The sequence below is a fragment of the Schistocerca serialis genome, chromosome 5 (assembly GCF_023864345.2).
Source record: "Schistocerca serialis cubense isolate TAMUIC-IGC-003099 chromosome 5, iqSchSeri2.2, whole genome shotgun sequence".
Lineage (NCBI taxonomy): Eukaryota > Metazoa > Arthropoda > Insecta > Orthoptera > Acrididae > Schistocerca > Schistocerca serialis.
In genome coordinates, this window is record NC_064642.1 from 758,566,531 (window position 1) to 758,589,391 (window position 22,861).

General features: G+C 39.8%; 1 protein-coding gene across 2 annotated transcripts in view; it reads right to left on the reverse strand.

Moving 5' to 3' along the window:
* Nucleotides 1–5,643: 5,643 nt before the first annotated feature.
* The window catches only part of LOC126480840 (tumor protein p53-inducible nuclear protein 2), a 75,841-nt gene continuing 58,623 nt past the window's right edge, over nucleotides 5,644–22,861 (reverse strand). For both annotated transcript variants that reach the window (XM_050104185.1, XM_050104186.1), the window contains exons 3-4: nucleotides 17,877–18,427; nucleotides 5,644–9,152 (exon numbers count right to left, since the gene is read on the reverse strand). In XM_050104185.1, the coding sequence (XP_049960142.1) occupies nucleotides 9,003–9,152; nucleotides 17,877–18,427 (701 nt within the window). In that variant the 3' untranslated portion in view covers nucleotides 5,644–9,002. The remainder of the gene's footprint in view (nucleotides 9,153–17,876; nucleotides 18,428–22,861) is intronic.

Genomic DNA, 22,861 nt, shown 5'->3' on the forward strand with positions numbered 1-22,861 from the left:
TTTAAATCCTCTGGACTCTTTTTCTTTGGGGATGCATGAAAGACGTTGTCTATCGCGATATTCCGACAACTCCAGAGGACATGCAGGAACGTATCATGCTTGCCTGTAATCCTCTTCAGCAGGCAAAACTGGAGGCAGTAAATAATTCTTTCATTCAACGAGTGTATCGGTGTCCAGGATCACCACTTTGAGCACTTTTGAATATTCTACTGCTGGGCAGTGGTACAGGAGAGTCTAAGTCAATTTTGTGTCATGTTTCCACTTGGTTTTCATTTGTTGTTTGACAACTCCAGCAAGTGGACGAATTTATGATCCCGGGCTCAAAGTCAGTGTTGTGTTGTGTAATTAATAACATTGTGTTTTGGTGAATGGTACACTGTGATACATTTTTTAATATATCTATAGGAGAGGAAATGAATTACCGAATAAAAAATACCGAATAAAAAAGTCATACTGTTGTTCATATCTTTGTAAAAAAACATAGCTACAATGAAGGCTGTCATGCTGATTGATGTCCCCTGATGGCTAAAGAACATTTGCTTGAAACATTTTGTAATTTGTGTGTGGACAAACAGTTATTTAGGGTGGTCCAGATAAATGGGTCACCCTGTATAAAAATCTCACTGAGCAGGATAGTAACTTTGAGATGCAAATATATATCTTAAGGAAATTTTATGATGGGGAAACTCACTTATTTGAAGTACAGTAAGGTTCCTTGTGATTTTCTTTTGTTTCGAGTATTATTTTGATGAGTGCATATCGGCTGGGCACGTAATGTGCATGCTTATAGAAAAGCTTCACTTCTGACCACTGTTTTCTGACAAGTCTGTAGTGTGCTTACATTGTCCTTTAGAGCCCTCTTGTAATATAAAATGTCTGAAACTGCTAAGAGCTGTCAACACACCTGTTACTGTTACGAGGCGTTGACATATCACTATGTTGAATTACACAGAATTAAAATATGGAAAAACTGTTAAAATTGTCTGCTCTGTTTGTTGGTTTGCCATGACAAATGTAATTTGCGGGGGTAAGAGAGGGGTTTATTTAGTGCTACTATATGTAGTTTTATGGCGGCATTTGTTCATGGCAAGTGTGTAATATTGGACTCCCTCTCCCTCTGAAATCTTGACTGTGGTGCCATTTATGTTTAGCATAGCCCAAGGCATAGGTCAAGTTGGAAGATGATAATTTGGTAGTGAGTTAGCAATGCCAATGAATGTGAACATGAAATAAAGATTGTGGCAACAAAGTGAGCTGAAGCATAGCCTAATGCTTAAAGTTGTGCCATATTTAATGCACTTTGCCATGTTTAGTGGACTTTTTGTCATAGAAACTAGAACTATGATAAGTTCAGAAGAATTATATTAGATAATGGACAAGTCTCTGATGAATATTTTGATGCATGTTATGTAAGCTACATGTGTCATACAGAAACCACAAAAAATGTAATGGGGGATCCACTACATACTTTTTCTAACATAGTTTAATATCTATATAATGGAAGGAAACATTCCACGTGGGAAAAATTATATATAAAAACAAAGATGAGGTGACTTACCGAACAAAAGCGCTGGCAGGTCGATAGACACACAAACAAACACAAACATACACACAAAATTCAAGCTTTCGCAACAAACTGTTGCCTCATCAGGAAAGAGGGAAGGAGAGGGGAAGACGAAAGGAAGTGGGTTTTAAGGGAGAGGGTAAGGAGTCATTCCAATCCCGGGAGCGGAAAGACTTACCTTAGGGGGAAAAAAGGACAGGTATACACTCGCACACACGCACATATCCATCCACACATACAGACACAAGCAGACATATTTAAAGACAAAGAGTTTGGGCAGAGATGTCAGTCGAGGCAGAAGTGTAGAGGCAAAGAAGTTGTTGAAAGACAGGTGAGGTATGAGTGGCGGCAACTTGAAATTAGCGGAGATTGAGGCCTGGCGGATGACGAGAACAGAGGATATACTGAAGGGCAAGTTCCCATCTCCGGAGTTCGGATAGGTTGGTGTTGGTGGGAAGTATCCAGATAACCCGGACGGTGTAACACTGTGCCAAGATGTGCTGGCTGTGCACCAAGGCATGTTTAGCCACAGGGTGATCCTCATTACCAACAAACACTGTCTGCCTGTGTCCATTCATGCGAATGGACAGTTTGTTGCTGGTCATTCCCACATAGAATGCATCACAGTGTAGGCAGGTCAGTTGGTAAATCACGTGGGTGCTTTCACACGTGGCTCTGCCTCTGATCGTGTACACCTTCCGGGTTACAGGACTGGAGTAGGTGGTGGTGGGAGGGTGCATGGGACAGGTTTTGCATCGGGGGCGGTTACAAGGATAGGAGCCAGAGGGTAGGGAAACATGTAATGTGGTTCCATAAGTCTATGTTTACTCTGTTACTTACCACAGGATATATTTACAAATGGAGAATTTCCACCAAGAGTATAATTCAGACACTCTTGTACACAGTGCTGTGTATCATGGTGCTTCTCTAATAATCTCGGGACAGAGTGAGGTGATGCAGTAGTATGACACTGTGCTCTGCAAAGGACATCAGTTCAATTCTCCATCAGCCCATTCAGATTTAGGTTTTCATGATTTCCCTAAATTGTTTAAGGCAAAAGTGTGGATGGTTGTTTTGAAAAATATGTAGCTGATTTCCATTCTAATCCAAGCTCATGTTTTCGGTTATGACCTCATTCTTGATGTAATGTTAAACCCTAATCTTCTAATGGCATAGACAGTCGTATCGTGGTTTTCAGTGTGTCCTTCAGTAACAGTGAAAGGAAAGGTAACAAAGTGGTTCAGACAGTTTTATTTATGCATGTTCACTCACCTTATTGTAAAAAACAGCTGCTACTCCAAGCTTCTGCAGTGGCGCTATACTTGGTGGCAACCATTTCTACCTTTGGTGTGAATTCTGGTGGTGGACAGCAGTCGGGAACTGGTTTCGTCATCCCCCTCCTATATAAACATCAACTCTACTTGCCCCCATCTGTCACTGACATTGCAGAGTCCGAGATGTCACGCGAGAAAGCTGCATGACTGGTGTTCATTTGCAAGGATTGAACCAGGCAATCAGCCATGTAGAAAATGAGACCACATTCAGCTCGCAGCAGTATATAGTCTTCCAAGCTAACGATATCCCATACAAGCAGCGGGAAATGTTTGAAATTGGTTGAATGATTGTGAAATAAATTAGAATATTTTCCCTGTTGTCTACAACTGCTGGGTTTGAATATTAAGCCATTGTGGTCAGTATTTCAAAATCATTGAAGGACCAGTCTCATTTTTCATCAGTTCTCAAGGAATTAGAACAGGATTTTCTTCCACCCAAAGAATGGTCCAAAATCCCATTGTTTACAAGTGATAATTTATACACATCATTTTCTGCCAAATTCATATCTTTTTTATGCCAGTGATCAGCCATCATGATGTATATTGGTGTTTGTGCTGTCTCTCAGGTTTTCTCGGCATAATTGATTAGCATTGTGCTTCTAGGTACTATGCATAAAATGGAAACAGCAGCTCGGCTGAATGACAGATAGCACACCATTTATAGTGTTTTATCCTGCATTTCAGTAATGAAAATGAATAAGTAGTAAAGGAACCTGGAGAACTTGAGAATTGCGTCAAGTTAAGAAAAGGCGTTCAGACCTATTTGCTACTTCTATTGGAAGAGAATCGGAAAATCCACTGCTAAGGATAGCAAATGTCTTCAGTGAAAGATCTAGGCCCAAATTCTTTTTCGGGAAGATACCTGACGGAATATTTCAAAACTTTCGTCAGCAGGAATTTTGTGACTCTCTCTCCTTTTCCCCCATCTGTGAAGATATCAACTGAGTTCCTGACAGTAAAATGCATGACAAGGTGTTAAACTGCTTCCAAACTTCTGTGAGCACTAATTTCCTTCAGATTTACATCTATACTGTATATTGATTTGTATTAACAAACTGTAATACATATCTGTTCAGCAAAAGGAGGACTTTTCTCTTTTTCTCTGAATAAACTGTGCAACATTGAAACATTTACACAGCACCGGACAGCAGAAAGTGCAGGTCATATTTCTTTGTTATAAATACCATGTTGTTTGATAAACATTGCACATGAGAAAATTGAGTGTTGCTCGTCTTGAAGAATAAGAAGTAAAATTGTTTCAAATTCTTTTCAAGTACCATGATGTTTTTCAAAATACTGCTTAAAAATTCAGTTAATATCAAGAAAAATGTGTTTGTAGACTATGAATGAAAATTTGGTGGGAGTAACCTCAACAACTAAATAAGGATTTATAAATTTAGCTAACAGAAATGAGCAAGATTCATTTACCATTGCTCTCTCACTGTTCTACAAAGATTTTGAAGTAATTTACTTCACTGTATTCCAGTACCATAACTTAATATAACCAGGAAGCCGAAGTGTTTTGCTCAAAAGAATTGTTTTGAAATGGAAAACATATCCATATCAGTGTCACTGAGGTCCAAAATAAAGAAATTTTCAAAAACCACAAGTAGGGATTGTGCAGGCCATGGAGAAAAAGATGATTATTCCTAGCAAGTCCACTTTAGACAAGTGTGTTTTTAAGTCAGGCAGTTTTTGCTCTTTGGTAGTGATCTTGTATTATCTTTAGAGCTAATTGTACACTACAGAAAGTTTTGGTAAAAGGAATGGTGTTTGGTAGTATCAAAAAATTGAAATAAACAATATTGTTTTTGTGGATAGCAAAGTTTTGGTTTTCGTATGACTGCATCACCCTCATATTTTATTTAAAATTCTATGACTTCCCTTTTATGAGATCTAAGTATGTTGAAACGAACCAGTAGGAAGGTCAGTAGTGGCTGGTACCATTGAGATATTTCCAGTCTAGGTATCACATGTGAAGTGCCTGAGAGTACAGGTTGGAAGGCTCAATTCAGTGAATAGTTGGGAATAGTCTTTCCCGAGATTGTAGCAGACCTGGTAATTATTTTCAAAACAAAATTGTAGGAGTATAGAAACTGGATTGAGATCTGCTGATAAAATAAGAGTGCAAAGAGAGAGATTGTCAGCCTGACATTGATTTTCATGAATTTTTTTTTGTTATGTTGGTACATGTTGCATAATAGACCCACAGTTAAGTGTCCTCTTGCCCTGAAGAGTTGTTATGTCTATAAGGCTTTTAAATTAGTTGTGTTACGTGAGCTTCCTTCCAAAAATTATTCCATTTTGAAAGTGTACGGCCTGTTTTCTGAGATAGAACAGGATTTCTTCATACTCATTATCTAGCAAATAGTGTCAAGTATCTGGTGAACAATGCAGTATCAAGTTAATTGATGTGCTCACAACAGTGCTTGGACGAAGGGCATTGAGCTAAAAGGGCTCTAGATAGAAAAAGTCTAGTCTTGACCAAAGAACTCTTTTCACTGTATCCTCGTACTTCCTTTACTATTTAGAGAATCTGAACACGTCACACATTGCCAGTACTACTAACTGAAGACTTAATTGATTTTGATGTTCCTAACAGCACTGAAGTTGGCAAAGAAATGTAGAAGTGTCTTGAGGTATCCCTTTTCACTTGCCAGAAGAGTAAAAGTAGTCTTCACAGAGGCTAAAAATAGTTTGGAATTGGAAACAAGGAAGTATTTTTTTTTTTAAAAAAACTTTGAATTATTTTAACATATTTATTAAACTTTTTTTGGCTTGCGTGTATTTCAAAATTGAAATAGTGTACTGTCATTAATAATCAAATATTAATTTTTTATAAATATCATCTGCTGCAGATGGAGTTTTATTTTTGAGAGAACATGAGATAATCGTTTAAATTCCTCATTTCAAAATAAAATAATCTAAATATACAGCAATTTCATATTGCTGTATGAAGCAGATTATACATCAAAAGTCTCAATAGAATAAATATAACCATACTATCCATTCACATTTTCCAATTCACTCTTCAAAACAACTCTGTCTAACTAGCACTCTTGAATTTGCACACTTCCACAAAGAAAACACGCAGTATTACTCTTCTAAATCAACATCTCTGTTCATACACACACATACATACAAACAAGTATAAATTCAGTCATATTGTAGACAAATACACCAACTATATCCTGTCTGTGTCAAAAATTACTTTCTGACATTTTCTTGAGTTATTATTATTCACTCCTTTATTGCTACCTAACTACCAGCCTGTTTTAACATAAGATACATGGTTATTCACTTTTGTTCTCTTGAAGGCTATTATTCAGAAATTTAATAGCATACATGCAACATTTTGAAGTCCAATCAGGAGACAAAACTTGTACTTTAGTGTTCTCATTTAGTAACCAAAATAAATAAATAAATACATACATACATACATATCAGAAATTTCTCTCTAGTCCTAGAAAATACAACTTGAATCAGTTTTGTCTTTCTTCAGTTATTTCATCTGAATTTATATCTAATGCTGCTCTCTGGGTTTTTTATTATGTACAGAATGCTGCATAACTGAATGATCAAAAGCCACTTTTTTAGCACATACTGTAAGAGAATTGTTGATAAAGTTTCTTCTAACTGGCTGTGTGAAGAATGGAGTCCTCAAATGTGTACCGGTATTCAGAATTTGTGTTACAGCTGCAAGGTATTATATTGGCTTCATAATGAAGTAGCACTTTGACAGTAATGCAATGTTTTGAGAAGAGATTGTCAAAGAACACCTTAAGACATAATTACAAGTTGTTCATCTCAAAGCACAATACAAGTCAAGGAAGGCACACATTTCAGTTTTTGTATTGGACTGAAAAAGGTGTCATCTGTTGTAACCAATCAGAAAACGTGTGCTATTTGATCTCACAGGTTTTCTTGGCATGATTGATTAATAATGTGCTTCTAGGGGTTCTGCCGAGTTGTTGTTTCCATTTTACGCACAATATTTCTACAACTGACCTAGTCATCGTCTTTGGGTGCTGCAAGGTTTGCTGCTATGCATCCAAAGAAGATGGCTGGGTCAGTTGTCGAAATATTGGGTGTAAAATGGAAACAGCAACTCGGCAGAAATTCAGGTAAATAGTGCACGATCGTGTGATTTCTCTCAGCTTTCACAGTATGACTGATTAATCATATGCTTCTGGGCACTCTGCCACATTGCTTACGTTTTACTCATAATATTTCTACAGGTGATCCAGCGATCTTCTTCATGTGCTGCTAGTTTTGCTATTATGCACCTGGAGATGACGACTGGGTCAGTTGCCAAAATATTGTGAGTAAAACAGAAATTACTACTAGGCAGAACACCCGGAAACATACTCATGCAGTATTTACCTGAATTTCTTGGCTTTGTTTTACTTTGTATTTTCCCTTAAAAATTACCAAATAAGGACAGTTGTTGCATAAATGTGTAGTCTTTGGACAGTTTGGTTTGCATTTACTGCTGTCATCTGCAATAAGAGGTTACTTACTCTTTATGTATATGAGTTCTTAGAAGACTAATGGACATTAGATACGTTGTATTATCAACAGAGGGTACATTTCATTTATAGTGTTAAATAGAGAAGATAGAGCATACCCAAAGGCTAAAGTTATTGAATCATATTGTCCCAGGTGACAACTTTCAGAACTAGCAACAAAATGTGTAGTGACAAGAATAATTGGCAGAGGGTGTGTCACATTAAAAAGAAGTTCTAAGGTCTGAATGTGCACTGATTAATGCCAAGATAAACTGGATTAGGAACCACAGTGCACATGGAGCTTATAACTTGTTGTGCTTCAGAAATACCACCTCTCTCACATAAAAGTGCATCAGTAGTGAAAAAAATAGTTGAAGTATGCAAGAAACTGCATATAAAAAGCTCACTATTTCTTTTAGAGTTGTAAGATACGGAATAATGTACTACTTCAGCTTACACACATACAGGCATCATAAAGCTAGTTACTTCCTATGCTTGTTTAGAGTATATACAATTTGAGTATAAATATCACAATACATACACAATTATCATAAACAAAAGCCACTTATAATTTAAGTGGTATTAAAATGTATAACTGTTTAAAGGGCAGTATAATTGTGTTAAAACAAGAATGATGGGAACTTCACACTGACTGTTGTAAGCGGTTGGACTGAGAGAATCTACAGCTTCCTGTGACAGTGTGAGAAAGAGTAAAATAAAATTATCAGAGCTTTTCCTTTTGGTTATTTTGAATCTCTCTTGACCAAATACAAAGTGTATGTGAAGAGCTATACAATTTTAAAGATAAGAATATCTGCATCCATGCCAGAGTATTGCAGCAGTTTTCATTATTTGAGATGTAATATGCATCCTGAAGTAGTAAAATAGTTACATATTGCGTAGAACTTTACTTTCCTGAGATATGTAATTGCTATTTAACATCCATATGCAGAAAAAAGGACAAACACTGTTCGCCATGAAAGTGGTTAACGGACTCCATCGCAAATAACAATGAAGAAAGTTGAAAAATAAACACAACATTTCTACAAAATAATTGTAAATATTAGTATAAAAGGCCTCCATTTTAAGGATCACATGTTCTCTAACACTTCAACCAAAAAATCCTGATTAGTAACACAAACAATTATGTCTCACTTTTAATAAGTTTTTTTTTGTAAATATATGTACTTTGCAGGTGTGTACATATCTTTTGGTATTTGAGACATCACTGTATAACATCTACGTGCAGTATCATAAGTAGAAGGCCCTGCTTATTATTTCCATTTAGATTTTTTTTATCACAATAATGAAGAAAACAATAGCTGCTAATTATATTATTACTTAGTTCTGCACCATATCATTGTGCAGGCAATATATCATAATAAAAATTATTTCACTTATTCTAATGTGCCACATTTAACAAGAAACTCTTCAGTTAGCATATATAAATTGCAAATGTTCATTTGTAATTGCAGGCAGATGTGTGGACATCAGAGTGAACACTTTTTTGTGGTATTTTTAAATTTACAATATATTGTCACCCAGTAATTTTTTTTCCTTTACTGAGTGTGAGATCATTGAATAAGTGAGCTAAAGCTAGCACTTTCTATTGTTATTTGCCCCTGAGTGATGTTGCATATAGTCCGAGCGTCGCAGTACTTTCTTCCTGGAATTATTTTCACGAGCCTTGTTCTGGCGCTCAAGATGATTTCTCTTGAGCATTTGGCATGCTCTGCGCTGTTGCACCTGTAGCAATGAAAATAAGTTTATAAAACAAATATGAAATAAATCAGAATTCTATTAAAATTGGAAGAGGAACATGTTTAATTACAAGGAGAATCAAAATATATCTCTCTGATTATTGCCTTGTGTAATGTCTTAAATTTTGAATAATGTACACCGTATTATGCAGTGAAAGCTCTGCCTTATGTTCAGTTTGCACAGTTAGACAAAACCAAAGTTGCAAGACCCATACTGCAATAAACAACAGCTTGCAGCTACCAGAAAGGAAGGCATGTGGGGATGACATAATAAAGGAGGCTCTGCCAAGCAGTTACATAGAAGAATGTCAGAGTAATTTTAAATCATGTGATAAAGTTGCATTTGCAGGTGCAGAAGAAAATGGCACAAGAAGGTCTTTCAAATTACCGTATTAACAATTAAGCATAGCATACAGCAGAGATTCATCTGTTGCTTAAAAATTCTCATAGCTATTTCCTTATTTCCTGTGGAATGCTTCTTTCTATATGATTGTGTAAAATGATTTCTGAAAAATTTATTGCAAATGACATATAGATGATCTGTAAGAAATGAGAGAGAGACTGTAGTGAATGATAATGTGTTGTGAGATTATATGAATGCGTGGTGTCTGTTCTTTTTGACAAGTCCAAAGAACAGACACCACATGATATCCGCAGCTATGATACATATTATGTGAATTGAAGATAGAGAGGAAAGGAAAAAGGAACAGAATGGAACACATGATGTGAGCTGCATCGGGATTTTATGTGGATTCAGTGGCAACGACTGAAAATGTGTGCTAGTCTGGGATTCGAAACCAAATCTCCTGCTTAATAGGCTTTTGTGTTAACCACTGTGCCACCAGACACAGTGTCTATCACAGTTGCACAGACTATCTTGATGTGCCCCTCAGCTGACCCACATTCCCATCTAGCTCCACCTATCCATGGTTCCTGTCTAGCCTCTACACTCACTCAAATTCTCACAGGAGGTTCACACTGAAGCTGGTGGATTCACAGCACATTGAGGCAACTCAATTATACGAATGCGCGGTGTGTGTCCTTTTGGACCAGAATCCACAACTGTGATATGTAATGTAAACTGAAGGTGGAGGTGGGGGAGTAATGAAAGGAATTCATGATGTCAACTGCACTGGGACTTTAACAGAGTCAGTGGCAATATGTCCAAAAGAATAAACGTCACACATTGATACCACTGAGTTGCCTCGATGGGCTATGAATCCCCCACCTTCAGTGCGAATGGACAAACTCGTCTGACCTCCTTCAGGAATCTCAGAGTAGTGAGCCTGGCAGACATGAACAGGGTCTGCAGATAGGCAGCAATAGCTGGGAATGTGTGTTGGCCGAGGGCATACTGATATAGGCTGCGGAATTGCAATATCCAGCATGTCTGGATGACATAGTGGGTAACGCAGCTACCTAGTAAGTGGGAGATCTTGGGTTTGAAATCACGGTCCAGTGCATTTTTTTTTTTGCTTGGTGCTGCTGCCTCCACATAAAGTCCCGATCCAGCTGGAATCGTGAGTTTCTCTCCATTCTCACCCTCCACCTTCAGTTTACTTAATTTGTTATGTGATGTTGCACACAAACACATAAATTGACATGGATGCAATAGCATGAATGGAGTATTATGGAAAAAAGCTTTTTCAGTGTCAGGGCCAAGAACTTGCCAAATGCTATTAAAATTCTATTGCATTTTAAATGTGGTCTAACATACCATCTTTGCAAAAATTTCTCAAAAGTCAAGGATGCTGAAAATGATCTAGTTTGGTCAGGTCATGTGTAGTGACATATCACATGTAGGCTTGTCATCCAATGAAAAACTTGTCAGGTCTTGTGAAATGGGTGTGCCAGACATCCATTAGACAACCTGACCTCTGTAACGCAGTCGAATCACACAGCTCACCATTTGTGCTGTGAACTTTCAGGACTGAATTTCATAACTGACCTCCTAACAGTGATGAATGTCATTTGCAGATCAAAACAATGATAACAGAATTCTTCGAACCCTATAAAGATGTCATGTTTGTAGTACCAACCAAACAAGCAGTATTGCAGCAAAACTGAAGACAATGCTGCTAAAGCTGATTCTAACACAGTAATAATAACAGATAAATTAGAGAACATAAGGACTGCTTAAGAGAGAGAGAGGTAAGAAAAGGAAATAAAATGCACATTGGATAATATTGTGGGCAGTATTTGGGGGTTGTTTCTGGACGTATCTGAAGAGAAATTGCAATGCTGCATTTAGATCTGCACAGTCCTTTCCACTGGTAACCACTCTTTCATCAGTACCAACTGTTTATCTCATGACACTGTTCTGCTTGGCAATCAGTGGAGCCAAAGAAACTAGAAAGGTAATGAAACTATCATAGCCCATTCTCAGATAATTGTGAAAATTGTCATTGTTCACTTCTTTCAGTAATGTTAGATGACAAAACTCGTTTTCTTTCAATAACCAGTATGTATCTCACTTCACTAATTAGGTGCATCTGTCACTGCTATCACCACAATGAAAATTCACTTTTGTTTTGATACAAAAGAGACCATGTGCACAAGTGTTCTCCACAGAAACCAATGTTGGCTGAGGAAAGTCAAGCACTACATTTAGCCATGTAAATGCTGCATCAGGTTTTGCTGGGCCAACCAAAGTAGATCATCTGAAGGACATTTACTGATGCAGACCTTCACTATTATTGATAAGTTACTCTTATGTGCATGGCAAGGATGAGTGTGCCTGGATATAAGAAAGATTCAGTGACCGGTAGCAATAGGTTGGCAGCTTTGTGTTCAGTGGAGGATGAAGTGAAGAATTAATACAGCCCACTAACTTTAATGTGTGATGCTAGCAACAGGGCAGCACTATGCACCCACACTATGCATCATGTGATAACTTTTATTTTAATTGCAGTTTCAGAATATCTTCAGGTTATGTGGGTTTTGGGCAGGGACATAAACATAACTACTGATGTATAATGTATTAAAAATAGATTACTGTCAAGAACATTTGATGGATTCTTCACCAACTTATAGACATTCACTTCTGAGGCTCAGTGGCCACTGTGTCTGGCTGTTATGTGAAGGACCCGTATTAAATTCCTGCCAGAAATTTTTCCTTGGTGGGGTGACTGAAGGGCTGCACTCAGCCTCGTGATGCAAGCTGAGGAGCTACTCGAGTCAGCAGTAGCATCTCAAAGGTCAAGAAAGCCAACGACGACCAGAAAAGCACTGTGCTGACCTCAGGCCCCACCATACTGCATCCAATGACACCACTGACAGAGGATGACATGGCTATCAGTTGGTCACAATCGACCCATCAAGACAAGAGCAGAAGCCTTGGCTGTCTTATTATCATTCAAACATCACCTTCTAATCCAACCCAACCTTGAACTTGCGTTAAACTCGGGTGCAATCTACCACCTTCTAACCTAACCCAATCCTGACATTCCGCTAAACTATAGGTCAGCCGATACCACCATCTCTGTTTAAGTAGAAAGTGTGCCATCGCTGTTCAAAACAGAATGCACATATCAGTACACCCGTGATTTTCTGCTGTGGTACAGAACTTATTATTGTTTATATTTTCAAGGTCTGCCACAAATAATAAGGGCTTGTTTTATTTTAGCTGGTACCAGCTGGCCTTCAACGAGTGCAACAGTTACGGCATTGATCCTAACCATTGTGCTGTATTGCTTTATTCATTCTGTCAGTCAATGGATAGTGTACTTATAAAAAGGTTTTTTAAGCTAGAGTCCTTGCAATGTTTTAGCTGTATGATAGTACTTATTGTGACTTGAGCTCTTCATTATATAACAACTATTGTTCTCAATGTCAAATCCAGTTTAAAAAAAATTAAAAATATGGATTTAGGGTGTTCTTATTTAGTCAACAATGAGACTATTTGAGATGGAGAAAAGCCCTACATAAAAAGTTGGGAGATAGCAAGTGGGCTGTTTCAGGAACAATTCCCGCGCATTCTTTTCAAATGGTTTAGGAAAACTATGAGAAACCTATCTCAAGACCAGCATAGAGGCATTTTTATCTTTATATCTTGAAAATAAGAGGCTGAATTCCTGGGCAGTCTCTTTTAGTGTGAAAGGAAGAGTAATGTCTGTAGTACTCTTCATGGAAATAGACTTAGACTAAACACAAAGGTAGGACATTTTTTTCTTTTTCTCTGCACCCACTATAATTTTCTACTACCCATTTGCACATGGAAAATGATTGGTTCTAAAGTAAACATTGCTTTTTGTCAAGCTTTAAAAATTTAGAAACTTGTTGTACATATGCTATAAAAAATAAGCTGGTGTTGTAGTTTAACTAAAATATTTTTCACTATTGTATATATCCATTTGTTAAGAAATGTCTATATCCATACACAAAAATTGTGTTAATCCACATGTTAAATAACTTGTTTCACGCAGTTACACTGATTAGTAAGAACATCATAACCGCTGACCTACTATTAATATAAATTTGTCCAGGCAAAATCAGCGTCACCTGTTGAGGACTGACTGCTAGTCAAACACAGGCATGGCGCATGAAGTATCAGTGAGCATCCTGTCCATGTGTAGAATGGGGAAGGTGTGAGATCTATCGGAGTCTGACTGAGGCCAGATTGTGATAGCACAGAGACTTGGCACGAGCATTTTGGAAATGCACATGTTCAAGGAATGCGTGTGTTCAAGGAGTGCTGTGGTGAGTGTCTTCAGCAAGTGGTGAAACAGTATCCAGGCTTTCTGAGGTTGGGTGGCCACCTCTCATTACAGATATCACATTTTGTGGGCTGGGCAGAGTGGTAAAATAGGACAGGTGGCAAACTGTGGTGTAACAAATGTTAGACTGTAATGCTGGGTAGAGTAGGATTGTGTCTGAACACACAGTACACTGAACTCTCATAACGATGGGGCTCCACAGCCAACGAGCCATACATGTGCCAATGTTAACACCACAACTCCAGCAACTATGACTGAAATGGGCACTTGGGCCATTGGCACTGGATGTTGACACAGCGGCAGAGCATTGCACGGTCTGATGCATCCCATTGAGAGGGCACAAATCCGTCGTCTTCCAGGGGAACACATCCTTGACACCTGCTGTAAGACAGAGACAAATGCTGGCAGCATCTGTATTATGCTCTGGGGAAAAGTCACATGGACATTCATGGGTCCAGTGAAGCTCGTGCAAGGCATCCAAGGAATACTGTAGACTGGTTGCAGACAATATACACCCCTTCACGATGATCTTGTTTCCCAACAGCAATGGCATTTTTCAACAAGACAATGCACCTGTCACAAGGCCAGGAGCGTGATGGAGTGGTTTGAGGAACACAGTGGCGAGTTTCAATTGATGTGCTGGCCCCCAACTCGACAGATCTGAACCCAATTGAACACATGTGGGGTGTGACTGAACATGGCAGAGCTCATCGACCCCTCCCTGGAATTTATGGAAATTAGGTGACTTGTGTGTGCAGATGTGGTGACAACTTCCAGTGACCTACCAAGGCCCCATTGCTTCCATGCCATCATGCATCGCCACAGTTATCCATGCCAAAGGCAGACATACTGGCTATTAGATAGGTGGTCATGATGATCTCGCTGTACAGTGTATAATATATGATGCAAATGATCCTTGGGAAAGTAACATACCATACTTATATCTCAAACCGACGGTCAGCTGTCTCTAATATTTGTGGTCAACAAGTTTCTTTTATTTGCCTCTTAGGCAGAAAATAAAGGGTCCAATGAATGCTTATACTGACTAACAACAGCATTTTTTTTTTTTTTTTTTTTTTTTTTTTTTTTTTTTTTTTTTTTTTTTTTTCTGCAGAAAACTAATTTTGGATATGGAGTGCCATTACTATTCTTTAGTGTGTAAGAGTCACCTCACCCAGCTACTCCTACGGAAAGAAGAATTCTAACCACAGAGACTGGGCCTCTTATTTTAAAGATGTAAGGGTAAAAATGTCTTTCTGCTGGTGCTGATATAGGTATCCTGTAGTTTCCCTAAAGCATTTCAAAAGAATGCAGGGACTGTTCCTTAAATAGCCCACTTGCTACCTCCTGACTTTGCGTTTTTTGTAAACCCAAAACATTACAATGGATGATGTCCACATCAAGCCTAGAAGAAAAGAAAACAGAGAAAAAGTGGGATGCAACAGACATTGAGACATGGAATCTTTGGACACTGTGTGATGTTTGCTTGTGGTAATACTCAACTATGTTTGCCATCTACCCTAGAGAAAGGAGGAAGCTGTATTGTTTCCTTTTCAGTATGAAGATACTGTAGATAATCTTATAGTCTCTTTGATATGGAAGTCTTCATAGCAAATGTCTTTGCTGCATGCACCAGTCTCAACAAAGTATAATTCGATATTTTTTGGACAGTTCTTTTCAGCTGTAACTGAAAAGCAAGCCATCTACATATCTGATACTGGGCACTATGATCCCATTGGTTGTTGTGCCATTAATATATTTTATTTAATCAGGATGTTACAAAAAAACTGAGTAATGAATGCAAGTCTACAGCCGTCTTCAGAAAGAAAATATTCATAAATAGTTCTTTGGTTCTCGTTTAACCCGCTTTCATTCTGGTCTGTGTGGCTCAATATTAATTTTGCATGGCTGGTGATATTTTTTGTATTTAGTTGCTGTTTATGGAAAACTCCAATAAGTTCTGTCATTTTATTTCTTGCTATTAGTGAATCATTAAAGTTGGTCTTCACCTTGTTATCTGAAATACAACAATTTGTATTTCAGTAGTCTGTGTGCTCTGTCAACAATAAGCAATGCTGATACAGATTGTGGGAAATAAGACACAAACTTTGAGAAGCTCACAGGCCAAGAAACATTCTAAAACTGAAAGACATTGTAGATGCCACTCCCTTCTGAGCTGTATAGAGAAGTGCTTGCTGTTTTGTTAAAGTTCAAGCTATGTTTTCCACTAGTCAGTAATATAACTTCATATGCAGTTTCAGTATTTATCACTGTTCAGAGCAAGTAGTTTTTGTAATGTGCAAGCACTGCCTTCATCATAGTCAAGAGTTGCTGAGAGATGGATAGACAATTTCATCATGTAAGACACTCAAAGACCAACAAGTTCAACATTATCCATTGAAGCCAGAAACATCATTGCTGTTGGTAAGATTCCTGGGACCTAGACTTTGACTTATTCTCAAATGCTATAAAAGAATATGGGGATATTTCTACAGTAGCAGTGATTTTTTGTTGGTACTGTCACCTGTAAATGAAGAGAGTTTACTCCCTTTGGGTCTTTATTAGTTGGTTGGAGAGCATGTTTGTTGTTACTACACAGTATTCACAAAGGTTAACTGTGAGACATTTTGCTTTACAAGAAGCAGTAAGATAGGCAAATTACCACAGTTCAAATAAAGCCAGGCTGCTTCAAGATGGAATACAGATATGTGCGAAATCAAGGTATTTGAATAAAAGAATGGTAGTCATACATTTCATCATAAGGATAGTTTTGAAACACAGTGTTTTAGTATAGAGTGCTGTCTGGAGTTGTATATTCAAAAACATACTTCAGGGCTCAAAGGTTTCTCTGCCATGACTCTGGAACACACTGCCCAGTGTCACTGTGACTTACTTATCAATTCATTGATGGAAACTAAGGGTTACAGTACAGGTTTATATTCAGGACTTCGAGCTTATACTTCGTGTAGATGACATCTTTTCTAGCTACAAGAAATATACAAGGAATATCTGTGAACCTCGCTGAGAAGGCATAGAAGAGTTAAATTACTGATTCTGAAGGATTTAGAGGAATATAATCAGTATATAATCAAAGTTAGGCCATTTCGCAAACCCATTCTCTGTGATAAAAAGTTTGCGCTATTTTCCACCTTTTTGCAGCAACTATATAAAGTATGTGAACATTTGTAACAAGCAAAATGTATTTTCTGCACTGCAGTGCAAGCATTTGTAACATAGGCACAACTTACATTTTCTTAGAAACGCATTTTCAATGGGTGTTTCGAAATATCATGACTTCTGGTTTTACTCAATGTTAATAACACTTTTAATGCTAAGATAATGGTTGTTACATGAAATTAATTCAAACTAATTTTCTTTTCACATTTACTCACAGCCTTTTATAGTTTTGAGCATATAATAGTTAGGTCCTAAAGTCAGCTGCTGTACCCATGTGCACAAAAGCTGCCAATTTGTTGTCTCATGTACACACACTCTTCCTCTATCTCCCATCTATTTCTCTATTTCTTCCTCATCTATGTCCTCCTCTCTCTCTCTCTCTCTCTCTCTCTCTCTCTCTCTCTCTCTCTCTCCCCCCCCCCCTCTCTCTCTCTCTCTCTCTCTCTCTCTCACTCTCTCCCTCTCCCTCCCTCTCTCTCTCTCTCTCCCCCTCCCCCCCCCTCTCTCTCTCTCTCTCTCTCTCTCTCTCTCTCTCTCTCTCTCTCTCTCTCTCTCTCTCTCTCTCTCTCTCTCTCCCCCCCCCCCCCCTCCCTTGCTCTTCTCATCTCCTCAGTCTTCCACCTTTTGTGTGTGTGTGTGTGTGTGTGTGTGTGTGTGTGTGTGTGTGTGTGTGTGTGTGAGAGAGAGAGAGAGAGAGAGAGAGAGAGAGAGAGAGAAAGTCTAAATGAAACTAGAATTCCCTGTGAATTTTGTATAAATGAACTGCCAAAATAAAACAAAAGAACTGAGGTATAGGCACATACAGGAAGTTGACTCACCTTCTGACTGGACCTGAGCGTAAGCAGCTGCTGCTGCTGGCGGTGCTGCAGCGCGTACACATTGTGTCGCCTGGGCAGTGGCTGCACAGCGGCGGCTGGAGGTGGCGGCGGGGGTGAGTGGTGGTCACGGGGACGGCGTGCCACTGCAGGTGTTGGGGGAGGTGATGGCGACAGTGATGGCGTGCGTGGCGCAGGCGATGGCGACGGTGGGGGCAGTGACTCGGAACGCCGGGGGGCAGGCGCGGGAGCGGCTGGTGGCGGGACGGTGGTGGGGGCACGTGCCGGCCAAGAGCGCTGGTACACGGACATGCTGGGGTGCTCGATGAGCAGGTCCTCCAATGGTGATGTCTCCATGTGCACGGGTCCTGCTGACGTGAAGCATGGCGGCGGTGTCACAAACCACGAGTCCTCGCAGGGCAGCGACGACGCAGAGGAGGCACGCGACAGGGACCGCGATCGTGCTGCCGTGGGCGTCGGTGTGCCGGACGGCCGCAGTACCAGCGACAGCGGCGGCGAGGTGGCGGAGGTGGACATGGAGGTGTCTGTGGCACCTGCAAACATGAAAATATGGGCTACAGGGGATTTGGCCGGGCACTGCCACATTCGGTCCTGGAGGCAAGTGTGTGTGCAGTCTGCCGCCAGGGCTGACTGTGGTACTGACTCAGCTGCTCACCTCACTCCTGTCTCTCAATGCTGGACCATGCTGCCATCTAAGTTATATACATATACTTTCAGAAAGGACAATTCAATAATATACAAGTGATATGCCAAAATATTATTACCTCCTGCTTAATAGCGTGTTGGTTTACCAATGGAATGCAATACACAAGCTATTCTGTGTGGCCAGAATTCGACAAGTCCTTCATAGGTTTCCAGTGGTATTGTGGCACCAGATGTCTACGCACAGGTCACACAATTCCCGTAAATTATGGGCTGGTGGTTTTTGGGCGCAGAACTGATGCCAGACGGCATCTCAGATCTGTGCCATTGGGTTTAAATTGTGAATTTGGTGGCCAAGACATCGAGAGTTCATTGTCTTCCTCCAACCACTGTGGCACAATAATGGCCTTGTGACATGGATAGTCATCCTGCTAGAAGTTGGCATTACCATCAGGGAAGAAATCCAGCACAAAGAGATGCAGGCTGTCATCTTGGTCCACAACTGTCAAGGTGACTTTCATTACTACTGCAAGTCCCACGAGCCCGGTGAATGTCCCCACCCACTAGTCATGTCCATGGTATGGCGCATGTTTCAAGCAGCCATTCAGTTGAATGCTGGCATATCTGGACACATCCATTAACCTGGTGTGACAAACACGATTCATCTGACAAGGCAACACATTTTCACTGATGCACCATCCAGTCTCAATGATCATCTGGTGCCCACTGCAACCACAGTTGACAATGTGCTTTGAAAAACTTGTGCCTGCACCAGCATTGCACTCTGTTTTCAGATCTGCTACAGATTGTGTACGATCCTGCTTTACAGGTTGGGCAAGCCTCTAATCTTCACACTCTGTGATGAGGCAGGGATGTCAAACACCTTGTCACCTATTCGTGGTTTCACCATCCTTTAACTAATTTCCATAGACACTCGTGTCAGTAGCAGGCGACCAGCTTCACCATTTCTGAGATGTTCAATTCTAGGTGCAGACCCAAAAGAATTTAGCTTTTACCAAAGTCACTTATGTCAGTGGATTTCCCCCATCTGCAAACTGTATCACCACTCGAACGATTTCCCATTCATCTCAGCTCCTCTTATACATACATCACACTTCCGTACAACATTGCTAATGTGACTGGAACAATCGTATAGTACTTGTGACTGTCGAGTGCATTTGGCACTGTGAAGTAGGGTGGCATGATAACCACGTGTGGGTGAAGTTAAGAGCGGAGGGTTCATTGTCAGATTAGAGGCCGACCACAGTCAGTGCAAGGCAGGCTGTGAATTAGACGTGGAGCATAATCCTGGAAGATGGAAACAATCGATGAAGGAAAGATAAACTTTTATCGTAACTAGCTCATATTTGATGTGTGTTGCGTGGTGCTACAGCATTACCAAATTGTGTGTCAGCTGCCAGGCCCCCCTTCCTCCGATACAGTTTGGCGAAAGGAAGAGAGTAGTGAGTGCCAAGCAGGTGAAAGCACTGCTGGAAGTGCCTGATGGCAGATCAAGACTGCACACAGCACTGTATGAAAATTGCAAGTGAACTTGTGCTTTCTTGCAGTGCAGTGGTGATGGCAGACAATTCATGTTAGACCTTCAGAGCTGTGAGTTGTGGAACAAGTTCCAAGATGTGAAGTACTAGCTGACAAGTTATTTTGAGCAGGCTGTATTGAATATAAATTTAAGTGTTAGTGAGTCTTTTCTGGAGGTATTTGTCTGGAGTGTAACCTTGTATGAACGTGAAATGTGGATGATAAACAGTTCAGACAAGAAGAGAACAGGAGCTTTTGAAATGTCATGCTAAAGAATTTGTGAAGAGGTAATGAGGAAAAATGAAATGGATGGCAGAACTTGACTAAAACAAGGGCAGAGATAATAGCAGACACGAGAGGCATGAAGGAATTGCCAATCTGGAAATGAAGGGAAGAGAAGAGGATAGAAATTGTAGAGGGAGAGAGACGCTTGACTGGAATAACCATGTTAAAAGTGGATGTAGGTTGCAGTTATGCAGTCATAAAAGGCTAGCACAGGGTAGACTAGCATTGAGAACTGCATTAAACCAGTCTGCACACTGAAGACCATAATCACAACAGCAACTACTTCATGATTTCGCGGCAGCGTCAGGAGGGGGTATGACAGGGCAGGGCAGAGCATCCTGTCACTGTATTATTGCGACATCAAAAGGTTTCTTCATATAATCAGCGACCTGGCCAATGTGTTGTCCTTATGCCAAGACAGTGTGTAGCTTGGTAAATGCAATATATAGTCAATCATTAGTAGGTTCAGAATGATGATTGGAAAGAAAGATGAGTCGCAGTTCATTCTGAAAAAGAATTCCAGCAGTCTTGTCTGGTGTGCACCCCCCCCCCCCCCCCCCCCCCGACATGTTTCATCCTTTCCAGTAAGTGGAAAGTAACCACTGTGGCAGCTTCAATGTTCGTCATGATTGATATCAAGTTTGAAGCATGTACACCACTGAATGTACGTACTTTCTGTGGTTTCCTTGATGGCTGCAGGTTGTAGGGAAGACATCCTACAGCAATAAGAATGCCTTTCTAATGGTGCATATGAACCTGTCTTTCATTTGAAGGGCAAAAGCGCCCGACCACATAGGACTGGGCTGATGAGTATGTGCTTCTTGAGGACATCATTTGTCTAGATGGCCATCTGATTCACAGTAGCTACTAAGGACTGTTGTTGACCTTCAGGGGCACCCATTATCTTATGCCACACAGAACGACCTAATCCACAACTTGGGGAAGAAATTTGTATTTTCACATGAGAACCCCACAGTTTGTGTGAATGTTCTGTTATGCCACTCATACAGGAACACCAACACAGGTTGAATGCCATCCTTGGCCCATGGCCAGATTCTCATTATCAGTAACAATATCACTCACTTCATTGTTGCCAGGGTACTTTTTTGTGACACATAATCACCACATGTTATTTTATGGATTTTGAATATTCCTAAACTTATGAACATAATGCAAAGAGACATTGACTAATATCCATCAGTAATGTAAAGCTTTTCTGAAACAGAAAGTTGTTGATATGAAGATTGCATGGTCTTACTGGAGATGGTATGACCTTATCTTCCTTTGACCTTATAATTGGCCCTGGCAACAGGTTACCAAAGGATCTATAGTTTAAGTTGTAATTCAAACCATGAATGCAGAATATCAAAAATGATTAAGCAAAATACTCCAATAGAATAAGTGCTAACGCTCATGGCTACACTACATACACTTGTCATTGTTACTCCCAGAAAACCTATCTACAGTGTTGTCTAGCTCATTAATGCACCAAAACCTTAAATTTATTGCACAACAAGAATTTACAACAGCTTGGCCAACTGTAGTCTCCATTACATCATAAGTAGAAGTCAGTATACTTAGTGTCATATCATACGTAGCCCATTTCCAGCTTGTCCATGCTACTGTTCAGTGATACTGTTATTTGTGGTCAATGATCCTGATATTCATGTCTCACCACAGGTAACATTATATGTGATGCAGCTGCCGTATAATTCCTAAAGATGTCATTGTTGTCCTTGCTGTGGGAAGTCATTCTGAGAATTCTTAAGTGTCCATTCTGCACCCTGTGATGCACATTCCCACTGCAGTGGACAGCTGTGAATGGTCACTTGTTTGGCATTTTTAATAAATCCTGAGTTGTGAATGCACTCAGTGCAAAGCACCAGAGTGTGTCCACTGGAGTGGATTATGTTCATTTGCAGCTTCAGGACAGTCTGAAAACGCCAAAGAAGTGATGTTAATAGCTGTTCACTGCAGTGGACATGTGCACCACAGCGTTAAATGTAGCTCATGTCTGTTGCTTGTAGTATATCCTTCTATTTCTGCTTGTCAACAGCTGCCTTTCAACATACATATGACACTGAAATGTTATCTGACCTACCATTCCCTCTCAAGAACACTGAACACACTTGGTCACAATATTTTTCCCTATTCTGCATGCGACGGATAGGGATGTCATCCCTTATGTTAGTGGAGCAGAGAAAAATTGTTTTATGCCTCTCCCTCACACATTAGGAAAATATTCCAGAAGTTCTAATGGCCAGGTTTCTCAGTCAAACTGTCATATGTGTAATGCGGTACTCTTTGCTTCCGAGAAGGATAAATTCTTTATGTAAGCTTTCTTCAAGTTGTCTTTCAAAAACCACAGTGCTTTGGAAGGTGTGGTCCAAATGGAGATGTATGCCCTTATCTTCCTCCAGCTTTTGAACTGACAGATATCTGGAGACGCGCAGGTAACCATGGACTTCAAACCATGGTGCATTTCATCGTTTCTCACAAAT